The sequence below is a fragment of the Galeopterus variegatus genome, unplaced genomic scaffold (assembly GCF_000696425.1).
Source record: "Galeopterus variegatus unplaced genomic scaffold, G_variegatus-3.0.2 Scaffold2032, whole genome shotgun sequence".
Classification (NCBI taxonomy): Eukaryota; Metazoa; Chordata; class Mammalia; order Dermoptera; family Cynocephalidae; genus Galeopterus; species Galeopterus variegatus.
Window position 1 is genome coordinate 276,192 of NW_007728143.1, and position 13,656 is coordinate 289,847.

Here is a 13,656-nt window from a genome sequence, read left to right on the forward strand (position 1 = left end):
CAACTCCAATTAGCTTGCATAGCTAGAGTATAGGGTATAAAACGGACTGAGCAGGTCAAAGAGAGCAAAACTTGAAGGGTCTCATGTGGCACACTAGGGAGTTTGAATCTTATTTTCAGGGTGAAGGGGAATTATTAAAGGCTGTTGAATCTTAGGATCAGATTTACCTTTTCAAAGCTCCCTCTGGCAGCAGTGTAGAAAAAGGATTATAGAAGTAATCAGAAAGAAAGCTCCAGAAGGAGTCCAGCAAGAATGATGCGGGCCTGAACTAGGGCAGTATGGAGGGAGAGGAGAGGGCAGTTGAGAGTTTAAAGTGATAGAACTTGGATGAACTAAGATGTTGGGGTAAAGAGGGAGAGAGGCATCCCCAGGTTTCTGACTTGAACAATCACAGGCAGTGGGAGAGCCACGTAATCATACAAGCAATACAGGACAAGGGGCAGTTTTGGGAGGAGATAATGTATTCAGGTTTGTACTTGTTCAGTTTGAAATTCCAAAACATGTGAGAGATGTTCAGGAGATGGCTGAAACTCTGAGTTGAGAAATACAGATTTGACATGTAGCAGAATAAAAGTTGTAGGTGAAGCTGAAGGTGTGGATGAGATAGTGCAAGGAGTATGCAGACTGAGAAGAAAATACTGTCAAAAACCCTGGGGAATGTAATATCTCCCCTATCCGAATACCTATAGCATTTGTCTGTAACTTATATGGAACTTGTCATATGCTACAATAAACATTTAGCTCAGTGCCTACTGTATATAAAGTATCATGCTGGATATGAGAGTACAAAGAATAAAAGAAGTCCTTTTACCCAAGGAGACTATGATCTAGTTGTGGAGAAAGAATTATACCCAACTATTATGCAAAATGAAGTGAAATAAGAGCAATAAACATGTTGAGTGTAGAAGAGGCAATTATTCAATGGAAGAGATAACACAAGTTTCAGGGGAGCATTTGACATGGGCTTTGCAAAATAAGTGGACTTTAACAAGCAGGGAAGGGGAAAGAAAGGCAGGTAATTTGAAACTGGAAATGAACACATATAAAGATCAAGGCAGAATGGAGTATAGGAGGTGATGGGAGAAAGAGGCTGGAAAGGTGGTTTGAGGATGTAGGTGCTTGGGAATCCTGCTGAGGTTTCTTAGGAGTCCGTTTGATGGAAGGCACACATGTACCTATGTATACCCAAGGCCACTGCCTATTGCCTAATTTCAGAAATGCCTTTAAGAACAATGAATCAAAAATGCTAAGGGAAATCTAAAAATCACCAAACTAAGGCTTGAGGCTCGCAAATGCTTTTTCTCAGTTCTATATTTCCACTCTGCAAAACTGTAGAACTGTGTTAGTGGAACTATAATTACTTGGCTTCATTATGAAATTTCCATTGCATATAAGAGTATAAACAATTTCTCTCTAATGCTCTCATTTGAACCTGTGGCTGAAAGCATTGGTAGAAATCACATTTTCATGGTAATTCCTAAGCATGTTGGAGGAAAACAAAATGCATACTGCTAATCAAATCATTACTGATTTTGAAAGTGATGGATTATATAAAGATAGTAAATAATCAGAGATAAAGTATATTTTAAAGATTAAAAATATTTTATTTAAACTTTTCTTCATAAACACTTTTAACATTTTTTTCAATTTAAAAACAGAACGGATAGCATAAACATGTTTGAATAGATTACATCCACGGCTTGGGAAAAATTACCTGACAAAAATGTAAAGGCTTTCAAAACAGGTATAAAAGGCAAACATTAAATTATTCTAAGATTTTTATATTGGCCCTAGGATTATTTGACTACTGGCCCAAAATGTACCTAAAGGTCAAAATAGTTTTCTATAGACAAAGTATGCCCAAGAGGTATAGAGCATATACAAGTTAGGTAGAAAATAACCTCTCCGATCACCTCGCTGGAACATTCCTTCAGAAAGCTAACACCTAATCCTTACTGGTATACTGATTAATAAAATTTTTAATGCAGTTGTTCCCGAAGATGTAAAAAGAAAATCCAAGAATATTAAGGGAAACAAAGCTGTGGCATTCTCTCAATGTTACTCATGTAATATTGAAATCATACTGGTATACTGAAAGGATATGATTTCCATGAATTTATCTATTCCAGTCTATGCCTACTGAATATTTAACTTTATAAACTCTAATTTTTCATGACTTTCATTTTTAAGATAAATCTTTTTTTTTTAGAAGATATTCATTCCCAAACCAACTCTAAATGCAGTTGAACAAATGTATGATTCTCTAGAAATGTTCAGAATACAAAAAAAAATCAAAAATGTATAACAGGCAAACAAGAAAACTGGCACTAGCAGTTTCACTGCCATATAGCCCTCAATTATATCTAATTTACACTATTATCTATGTTGTATTTTACTTCAGTCTAAAACTTTAAATTATGTATTCTCAAAAGAGCTAGTCTCTTCTGAGAGATAGCTTATAAACTGAAATAACAACTTATATTATAAACTGAAATGTTATGACCTACACCCACATATACATATATAAAAATAGTCTCACTGAACGTCTGACATGTTTAGATTATGCAGCTCAAATAATTTGTTATAAAATATTTTAAAGCTTAGTTTCACGTAATTAAGACAAAACTCTCCATTTTTACCACTTCTCCCTACACAAATGTGCGTCCTTTTCTATGACTCGAGCAGGCTTCCCAGAATGAGGTGTCCAAATGTGCTGCTTTAGAAAAGATCAGTGAAGGGCTCAGTCAGTATTTCACAAATGATAGTAACACACAGAGCAGAGTTACGAGGACACAGAGAAAGCTGTCTCAAGGAAAGCTAATCATTCTATTAATTAAGCTTTGCTTTTTAAAAACCAGTAGCATTTCTTCCAATAGAAAACCTTCAATGTGGGAATCTTGAATTTTATGAAAAGGTTGTAGTGCAAGGATTTTCTTCAAAACCAAAACTTAGAAGGTCAAAGACATGGAAGAGAACAATCAGTTCTAATTAAGATGCAGTTAATGAAGATCAGCTATTTTTGTGAAGTCTGGCATTTAAAATGTGAAGTGAAAACAACACACATAAAGATCACAACAATTACACTGTATAGTTTCAAATTTCTTACTGAATTTTTTAGAAACTACTATTTTGAGCACAATGTATATAAACAAAAGCAGTTTCAAATGAAGCACACAAAAAATAAACATGAAAAAATTTTCCATGGTTTTATAGTATAACAAAAATTAATCTCTTGCAGCAATTAAACCATAATTTTAAAAGGGAATGTAAGTTAATCATGGTTTTAAAATAACCTAAATTAAAACTACATATAAACAGAAGAGTTTTCTCATACATTCAGAACCCAAGCAATAGCAACTATTCTTAAAGCTCAAAACTGATTACATCTAACATCAGGTCAGACATGACTTGTGTGAAACTGAACCCAGAGTTAGTTCAAGTTAAGACTTCATAAATTTTACAAAAAATGAACTTTGACCTTGACTTAGTGTCTTTAAAATAGAAGGACAAGAATATTCAATTGTCTGCCTAGATGTTATCTTAATTAGGGCTATGAAGTCATAAGCAATTAAAGAAAACCAGCACTGGAGTGTAAAGCCTTTGATATGGGTACCCTGTCTGATGGCTCTTTCCCAGTCTTTTCCTGCAAAAGACATCAATGAGGAAAATAATGAACACATTTTTAAAAAATCAAGACGTCACACACACAAAACCCTAAATGAATTATTGTATTAGAAAAAAATTAAATGGCTAATTAAAAAATATTTTTTAAATGTAGAAAAAGACTTTTACCCATATTACCATGGGAAACAAGATACTGAATTGCATTTTTAGAAACTGTAAGTAAATGATAGAACCACTTAATGAAAATTTAAGTCTCGCATACAAAAGAATATTATTATTAACTTGATTTCTGAAACCAATGCCAATGTTTTTCCTTTTCCAAAAGCTACTTGTGTACCTGTCTCTTAAACTCAAATGCCAACAATTTTGGAGTTCTAGAATCAGATTTTATTTCATACTAGGTCTAACTGAACTGCAAAAAAAGAAAACCCAAAAACAAAGTCTTCACATTTCCACAACTTCATGTTTCCATTTTATGTTCAATGGCAGCAGCAGCAGCAGCAACAACAAAAAAAGGTGAAACTAGAAAATTTATACAACAGCAGCCATATAGAAGGCATTGCAATATTGCACCAATATCCTAAGATCTGGCAGGTTTTGCCAGTATAGATCTAGTCTGTATCAGATATAGACTACTCATGAGAAAATGGCATCAATTTGAATGATCCACTCCCAGGTTATTCTTTCTTAATTTTATCAACTATCTTTTTTCCTTTCTATCTAAAGAGTTGAAAGGTGCAGCTAATCCTAAATCACTTACTGTAAATGCTCTTAAACAGCTATTCTTCATCCACTCTGAACTTTGTGGTTACTATCCTTCATGCTAGTAGCTTTCAGTAAATCAAACAAAAACTGGGGGCTTACATCCTTAGTGCCGCTGGGTATTTTGCTCAAAATAAACAAATAGATATAACCAGTAACATTATAATTCTATTTCTTACCTCTAAGTCAAAACTGACCTCAAATTTTCTAAGAGTTGCTACCTTCCATTACAATAACAGATTCAGCAACCTTATTGAATGTAAAGAATGGGAGTTGCACTTACTTTTAAGGGGCCTTTATTTAGGAGTCTGGCATTACCTAAATTCTCTTTAAAAGTGCTTGCACGCTGCAGAGTAGAGCTTGTCATATACCACTCCGATTCTCACTAAAAACAGGGCAACATTAAACAGACTGCAAAGAAAAACATCTTCGAAAAGACATACACTGATAAGGAACACTAATGTTTACTTTTGAAAATAAAATATAAAATGTTAGTTTTCATAAATCCACACATTTCAGGAATATAAGGAGTTCAAATATTACTGAATCAGTATGGACTGAAGATAGGCTACTTTGATACCAAATGAGGACTCCAGTTATTTTAACTTTCTAAAAACGTTAATACATGAAAAGACATTACATCTAAAATTCAACAAGTATGGCGAACCGTGTGTGCAAGTGCACTAGCTTAAAAATATAGAATCCTAACCACGCATAAAAGGGATGTGCCTTATATATTTATAGGATGTATGCGAGTATGGATATGTTTTCACTAACACAATGCGGATAAGAGAAGGCAGCTTAGAAATAGTGTTTTGAATATAAAAAGTTAACTTTATAGAAAATTTATATTTTTGCATTTTCAGCAAAAAGCCATGCAAAAAGGTCAAAAGTTTTAAACTTTTAAATAATAAAACCAAAAAGTATAACAGACTGAAATACACTGAAATAAATGTTCAAAAAGGTTTCAGATAGAGATAGGGACTGAAATCACATCCAGTGACACTTATCGGGTCTTCTCTTAGAAAATGAATGACTCCTACACTAACATCTGAAAGAAATGTTTAAAGCAGAAAATCAACTTCCCAGATAAGTGGAGCATTCCATTAAACTGCTTCTGGAAGTAGTTTCAAGAGCTAGCACTTAGAATTAACTTATTGCATGAATTTGAGGCCACTGAAAAGAAAAAAAAAAAAAAGATGCTAGCAAAGAATGAAAAATTCTTACAATATTAGACCAATGGCTTTGATAGTAGAACTGGTGAGGTTTTTCTTTAACTACTTTCTTACAAACAAATGATTTGTTTGCTTTCTTTTTTTTTTTCAGGGGAGAAAGATGTCATTAGTTGCAACGTCTGACCTCGTCCAGTACATAGTCCGGAAAATGCAGGTTGCATACTTGTAAACCATCCAGCTTGCAGGGCATCCGAGGGTACTCGTCTTCCTTCCATTTGTTTTCATCCGGATCAAAAGTGAGAATGGAATCACTGTAATGACCGTTATAACAAAGGCCTCCAAGAACCATTATTTGTTTGTCCAGCACAGTCACACCATGACCACTTCTACCAATTGGCATGGATGCCAAGATGGTCCACTGATCAGTCTCTGGGTTGTACACTTCTGTGGAAGGGCATCCCTGAGATTCAAAAGAAGCCCTCAAAATCACACAGACACCACCGAAGACATAAAGCTTGCCATTGTAAGAAATCATCTTGTGAAAGCATCTCGCGTAATTCATCTTGCTCTTATTCTCCCAACAGTTGGTAACTACTTGAGTTCTCCTGGTCCGTTGTTCTATGGTCCCTTCTTTACTAGGGTCAAACACGCACACTTGTTTGGAGGTGGAAGATGAGGTGATTCCACCAGTGATGAACAACTTGTTATTGAGCACTGTCCCCTCATGTCCATATTTGTTAACTGGATAAGGATCCACAAATTCCCACTTATCATTGATAATGTCATATCTCTCTGTTGAATAGAAAGTCTCATCTCTGGTTCTGCCTGCTACAGCATAGATGAACTTCCCAATCACACCAACTGCAAATTCTGAACGTGGTACAGACATGTCTGCCATTCGCAGCCAAGAGTTTTGTCTTGGGTCATACCTGAACACTTTGGAAGAAGCATGGAATTCGCCATCCGGGCCTAGTTCTTCCCCACCTAACAGGAACACAAAGTTATTGACGATAGCAAGGCAGTCTGGCCGTAGAGGTACTTGTGGGCCCTCCAGTTCCCACCAGATTCTTGGTTTCTTTAAGAGAAGTATTTTACTGTTAACCATGCTATGTCCAATCATTCCTCGGAATACTGTAGTTTGAGGTTTGGCAGAACGGATGCGGCTTGATTTCATGTCCAACAAAGGCTGCTGGTGAATGTTCTGAAAGTAATTCAATGCTTGGTCAACTTCGTAGCGCAGCTGTCGGGAGTATCTATAAAATTCTGATGTTTTAACCTAAGAATACAAGTAAAAGAATTTAACGAAAAGAAAAAGCATCAATGGCAAACAAAATATCAAAGCCCACTAAGATGATCAGGACATTATTTTAGGCCCACTTTACTAAAACTGTTTTTTCTGATAGTTTTTTTTTGTTTTCTGCAAGACTTTTTAAAATCATATTTGTTTTTATAACCTATATTTGTAATAATCTATGTACATTCCCAAGCTTTTAAGAGTAAGCAAGCTATTTTTCAGGCACAAAGTAATTTCCAGGCAGAAGGAAATTCATCTGACGAAATGTATTAGGCATTTATTATATGTCAGGCCCTGGACTTCAAGTGGGGACTATGAGGATGAACACAGGGCTTCATGGTGGTGGAAACCATGTCTGCAGTTTTCTTAACCACAAGTAACACTGTAAAACAACCCTGACTGAATAATTTGGGGAGTTTAGTGAGTTAGTGAAAATCTAAATACATGCAAAATTCCTAGTAGATTTTTGACATAAAGACTTGGTCTGATATCATCAACTCCTACAGTAATAATTCAGTAGACAAGAATAAATCAAACTTTTTCCTTTTTGCATTTGAAACTGGAACTACCTAATTATGATGACTACCAAGATCTTATAACACACTTTTAAGTATTGTGCTAAGCACTATGGGGAGATATAAAAATAAGTATAAGATGTGGTTCATTTCCTCAAAGAACTTAGAATATATTTGGGAAAATAAAAACAAAAACAAATTTACCAATAAGTACATCAGTCCATTGACAATTAAGAATGAAGCTGTACGGCACATCTGTGAGTGCTGCAGAACTTAAATTACAGAACATATGAAACTGGCCCGAAACATTCAAAGGATACTTTGTGAGAGGTAGGAAGCTGGAGACCAAGCAGAAAAAGCCTATATCATAACACGACCAGGATGAGATAAGAGGGTCTTAAATTTGCATAGTAGAAATTAGATATTGTAGAGATAATATCCACAGATGTCCATGACTGATTTGAAGTAGGGATAGGGTGAAAAAGCGAGAACCCAAATGTGATTTGAAGATTTAGACTTGAGGTGATAGAGAGTGGCAATATCAATACAGGAAAAACAGGGAAGACGAGCTGGTTTAGGAGAGGTATTCATCTTCACTGGTACAATGAGTTGCTGGTAGGATGTTGAGAAGGAAATCTCAGGAGCCTGTTGGAAATCTGGGGTGACAGCTTGGGAAGGAGTTAAAACCAGGAGTTACGTATTTATGAGCCTTCTCTCCTTTCTTTTCTTTTTCCTTCCCTCCTTCCTATCTCTTTCTTTAATCTATTCATTCATTTATACCACCTTAGTCCAAAAGAATATTTGAAACAGAAAGCACCACATATTTGCTTTTAAGTATTTTGATAACTGTATTCAATATACAGTCATGCGCCACATAACGACGTTTTGGTCAATGATGGACCGCGTATACAACAGTAATCAGAGCCACAGGCTATACATACCATATAGCCTAGGTGTGCAGTAGGTTCTACCATCTAGGATTGTGTAAGTACACTCTATGATGTTCACACAATGATGAAATCACCTAACGACACATTTCTCAGAACATATGCCCATCATCAAGTGATGCATGACTGTAACCGGTTTCCTTTGTAATCCCAGGCATTTTATTTTATGTATTTAAAATCATTATTTTGAGAAGGGATCCTTCCATGGGCTTTGCCAGACTAGCAAAGGGGTAAATGACGCAAAAAAGGTTGAGAACCCTTGTCTAACTATGTAAGAGAGCAAACTAATATTGTTACTGCACTGGGTGCTTTACGTGTGCACCTCATGTTAAATTATTCCTCCTGTGAGAGAGCAATAACCATCCCTGTTTTCTTGATAAGAAAACTGAGGCTTGTAATGTTAAGTGAGTTGCCCAAATTGTTTACGTAACTAGAACTGATAGAGCTAGGATCTGAACCTTGAACCAGGATGATTTTACTCCAAAGCTCATGCAATTTCCAGTATGTTTCAACACAGTTTCCATTAGCCTTTAGAAAAAAATCTTTAAATGACATATTTATTAAAATACTTAACATATTCAGTGAATAAGCCTGATGATCCCCCTCAAAAAAAGAGAGTATAATTGTTCTTAAAAAGAATCATACATATGGGTCACAATGACTGGATATCCAGCCTAATTCTTCCTAGCAAAATAATAACTATGGAAGAAACTACAGCAAACAATGAATAATAGTAAACAATTTCAATAAAGCAAATAATCATACAGTAAAGGAAAATATGAGGAAGATATGAGGTCTTACCCTTTCTACTTTTATTTCACACATAAAAAGTTAAAGTGAAGAAGAAGGGAAACAAACTGAGCTTCGATCTCTTATGAGAAACAATGGAATACTATACAGCCATTAAAGATAACATCATCGAGTATTTATTAACATGAAATGATGTTCACAATATATTCAAAAGCAACAGTACTCTGGTATTACCCCAATAAATAAATAAAATTTTGTGTATGCTTGCTTGTGTTAATAGTGATTCTTTCTGGAATTTCACAAACATTTTTGTATTCTTTGTTTTTCATTTATCACTTGTAAACAGAAAAAGAGTTCTTGCCATTTAAAAAATAGGTCTCCTAAAGCCATCAAAAATATATTTCATTCATAAGAATGAGCATCTTTTCATATTTTCATTTTCCATTAACTTCTTCTATGAATTGTCTATTAGTGTGCCTTACCAATTTTTCTCATCTTTTTCTTATTGACTTGTAGGAGCTAAAAGGCAATACCCTGGAAATCAACAAGAATCATAAACCTCAAATTAAATATTTAAGTGCCTACTGTGCACAGCCAGTGATCTGAGAGCTACACAGGTTTTCAAGTAATAGAATCTTGTCCAGCATAGTAATTAAGCACCATGTCAAGCAGCCCAGTATGGTGATTAAGAAGCTGATTTAGGACATTTCTGACTTTGGCACTCATAAGCTGTGCGATTTTGGGCATGTAACATCCTTAAGCCCATTTCCTCATCTGTATTACTGGGATAACAATAGCACCCATGCCTCCTAACCCTGATAGGAGACAAGTGAAATAATCTATGTGGAAAGAATTTAGTAGGGTGCTTGTCATGTGGCAGTGTGCAAATATATTAGCTATTAGCTATTATTACTGACCAGGGGACATCTATTAAGTGTCATTCAGCTTAAATCAATGCATCTGATGACATGCTTTTGGTCTGTGTAAAAATTTGGTCTTTTAGAAAGTAGAGGAGAAATGAGACAAACTGTTACTTTGGACCTAATGCTCACTAATAAAACATGATTGGTAATATGCAAGTAGGACACTTTAGAGAAAGCAGCCCTGTTGTTTGGAGATTAAGAAAGAAAGGAAGGAGAATTCTGCACATATTGGATAGGCAGATTTCAATTTTTTCGAAGGAAAATTAGGATCAGTTCCAAGATCAAAAACTGTGTAAGGAAGCTTCAGAAGGCTTTAGAGGCTCTCAAAAGCATAACGCAGGCTGCATAATTGCAAAATACACTGATGAGGGAAAGAAAAGGGAAACGCAACTTAAAAATCTGATGTGCTGCAGAGAGCTTTCTGGAATTCAGATGTTAAAAAACCACTAACAGATGGTAAAACAACAACAACAACAACAACGAAAGACAGGCACATAAAACAAGTATTATAGACTGTGAAATAGAGCTGTAAAAATGCTAAAGCCTCAAAATGAACTGTGACTTTACAAAGTACCAGATATTGAATAAATGGCATTTTAGAGGTTAAAGTAAAGAAGTAGAGGAAAAATTAAGGCACCCTGGATGTAGTGGTTAATGCAATATTAACAAACAACAAAGAGAAACAGCCTTACTCCTATTTTATTTCCACGCTCAGCTAAGAATATCTTATTCTTTCCAATCTGAGGATCAAATACAATTACCAAGAAGAAACTTAAATCCAAGATGGCTGGGGAAAAAAAAGAAAAACCAGCTAGTTATTCTCACAGAGTTCAAGTCATTCGATCTCACAAATCATGTTCTGGGATCCTGAGAGTCTTCAGATAAGATTGCTTAATTGCTTTCTGTAATCTGCATGGAATCATGAAAAATGGAAAGGACTAAAAGCCCAACAGATTTCCGAACTACATTCTGGTTAGCCTGAGGTGGATCCAGGATTGTTAAAAAAGTTAGCACGTGAAAATAAGAAAGGACTACACACCAGGAGGCAGCATGGACTCACCAACTAATGCTAAGAACTGACCGTTTCCTGTTTAATTTTTGACAATGTAATAGAGAATGAGAGAACTTCAGCAAAGTAATCAACAAAGTCTAATCATAAAGAAAAGAGAAGCACCAGGGACCCATGAACCACGTGAAATTGCAGCAATATTTGTGTGTTAATGCATTTGGGGGTTAGGGTGACGTGGTAGGAAGTTCACGGTTTTTATCAGATGCTTCAGGGATCCACCAACTCCAAATGAAAAGCTTTAACTGACTGTATCCTCAATATGAACTAACAACATGATATGGCAGCCTTAGGAGCTAATAAAATAGTGGACTGAATTAAAAGAATAAACAATCCCACCCTCTCTATTCAGGTAAAACCACAACTAAGACAGTGTTCAGTTCTAATGTTACACTTTAAAATAGACATTGACAAAGTAGACTGTATCTGGAAAACAGTGAAGGGATCCAAAAAACGAATGGTCAAATGGATGAGGAATGTTTCAACCCAAGAGAAGACTCAGAAGAAAGATGGCAACTGTTTTCAAGACCAATAAGTGGAAGTTAGGAGGAAGATTTCAGGCCAATGTAAGAAAAGTTCTGTAATTAGAACTGACAAGATAATGGATGTTCATTGCATTATGACTTGTAAGAGCACAAAAACTGGGAACAACTCAAATTATCAATAAGATATTGGACAATCTCTGGTATAAACCATATGCAACCTTTAAGAAGAATGAGGTTAATCCACATGCACTAACATAGATATTCAAAATGTTAAATGAGAAAAACTGCAGAATACACATAATATCCTCAAAAAGTAAAAATGGACTGTTTTAGTCAGCAGTATATGTAGCAAAAAAACTGTCTCTATATGCTTACAACATAAGGTTACCAGTGAGATCTTGGGGTACTTGCCCTTTTTTGATACTATATAGGTATTTGGGGTTTTTACAGGGACCATGTCTCTCATTAGCAATCAGTAAAAAGGTTATGGGTACATATTTCCCACAAGTAAAGGACTGTCGGCCTCCAGAGTCAGTGTGCATCCTGCCACTGGAGGCAGTCTAGGTGTGACCACCTATCAGGAGCACTGGAAAGAGATTCCAGTGTCCCAAGGCTTGATGGCCTGCAATGGCCTCCACCTCCCAACCCTAGCCTCTTGCAGATTCCATCAAACAAGTCCAGCTTAACTGCTCTTAGATTCATTTTCTAGCATTTTATTTTACCACCTTCTGGTCCCTTTGTCCTCTCCTCATTCATCCCCTTGTGCTCCTTTGAAATCTGGGTTCCAAAGAGTTTATAAGAGTCACTTCAACTGTACATTAAAGTCTAAGTCAAAGCTACATATTGTTATCCAATTTGTTCTACCTCTAAGCCCCCAATAATGGAAGTTGTTGTGCCTTTTGAGATAGCTTCCAACCTAAGAAATTTAGCTCCTATTTCTTTTTTTTTTTTTTTTTCTCCTTTTTGTCTTTTTTCGTGACCGGCAACGGATCACAACCCTCAGTGTCGCCCCCGTACCGGACCGGCTACGGGATCGCAACCCTCGGTGTTGCTCCCGCACCTCGCTCAGCCAGTGAGCGGCCGGTCTGTATGCGGGATCCGAACCCTTGGCGGGAGCACCGCCGCACTTCCCAAGCAGCACACTGTAGCAGTGCGCCACCGGGCTGGCCCTTTAGCTCCTATTTCTGTCAAGGCTAGTTCTAGATCTGCCTTGTCCTTTTCCCAGAACTACCTACTGCTGTGATTTTCCTCTAAAACCACACAATATCAGTAAGCATAACCAGTTACCAGTTACTTCTTTCATTATAGAAACAGGGAACTAATGCTTCTCTGACAAAGTAATAACAGATAGACTCTGCTTTAAAACAAAAAGCATAGGGCTGAAACCTTCTATGTGAATAGAACTATTTAAAAGACATTAATGAAGGGAACTATCTAAAAAGAAACGTGTGGCTCATCTTTTCATAGAGAAGGTATTTCTCCCATCATTCATTCCTCATGTAACAGTTTAACTATCTGCGTATCAGGTGCTCTCAAAAGAAAGAGATACGGAAAGAATGACATTTCTTTCATGTTCTGAATTACTTTCCTTCTCCTTTCATAGGATTAAAAAAGCTGTCCTTTAAAACTTGGAAATAATATATTATCACTTTTCTTGCTTTGATACTTAAAAAAAAATGTATTATGAAAAGCACTGTCTTATCCTGAATATAAAATGCCAGAAAATATGTATTACCTCCTAAAAATAGTGGTTTGAAATTTTAGATTAGCCATTTCCTCCTCTAAACTTCTTTTAGTTTGATGTAATCGCATGCCTGCATATTTGTATATAGTTAACAAAGGAGAAAATGTGAGAAATGATTAATTTTAAATGTGGTTCCTATAAATATACGAGGGTACTTCAAAAAGTTTGTAGAAAATGGAAAAGATAATACAAATCTTTCCATGAACTTTTTGAGGACCCCTCTTATATTAAGTCAAAGAAATAATAGCCATGGGCTGACCCCGTGGCTCACTCAGGAGAGTGCGGCGCTGGGGAGCACAGCAGTGCTCCCGCCACGGGTTCGGATCCTATATAGGGATGGCCGGTGCACTCACTGGCTGAGCGTGGTGCGG

At 36.2% G+C, this 13,656-nt stretch overlaps 1 protein-coding gene across 1 annotated transcript in view; it reads right to left on the minus strand.

Annotated features, from left to right (window-relative positions):
- Positions 1-1,583: 1,583 nt before the first annotated feature.
- The window catches only part of KLHL15 (kelch-like family member 15), a 39,974-nt gene continuing 27,901 nt past the window's right edge, over positions 1,584-13,656 (minus strand). The window contains exon 3 of the mRNA XM_008580136.1: positions 1,584-6,837. Within this exon, the coding sequence (XP_008578358.1) occupies positions 5,728-6,837 (1,110 nt within the window). The 3' untranslated portion in view covers positions 1,584-5,727. The remainder of the gene's footprint in view (positions 6,838-13,656) is intronic.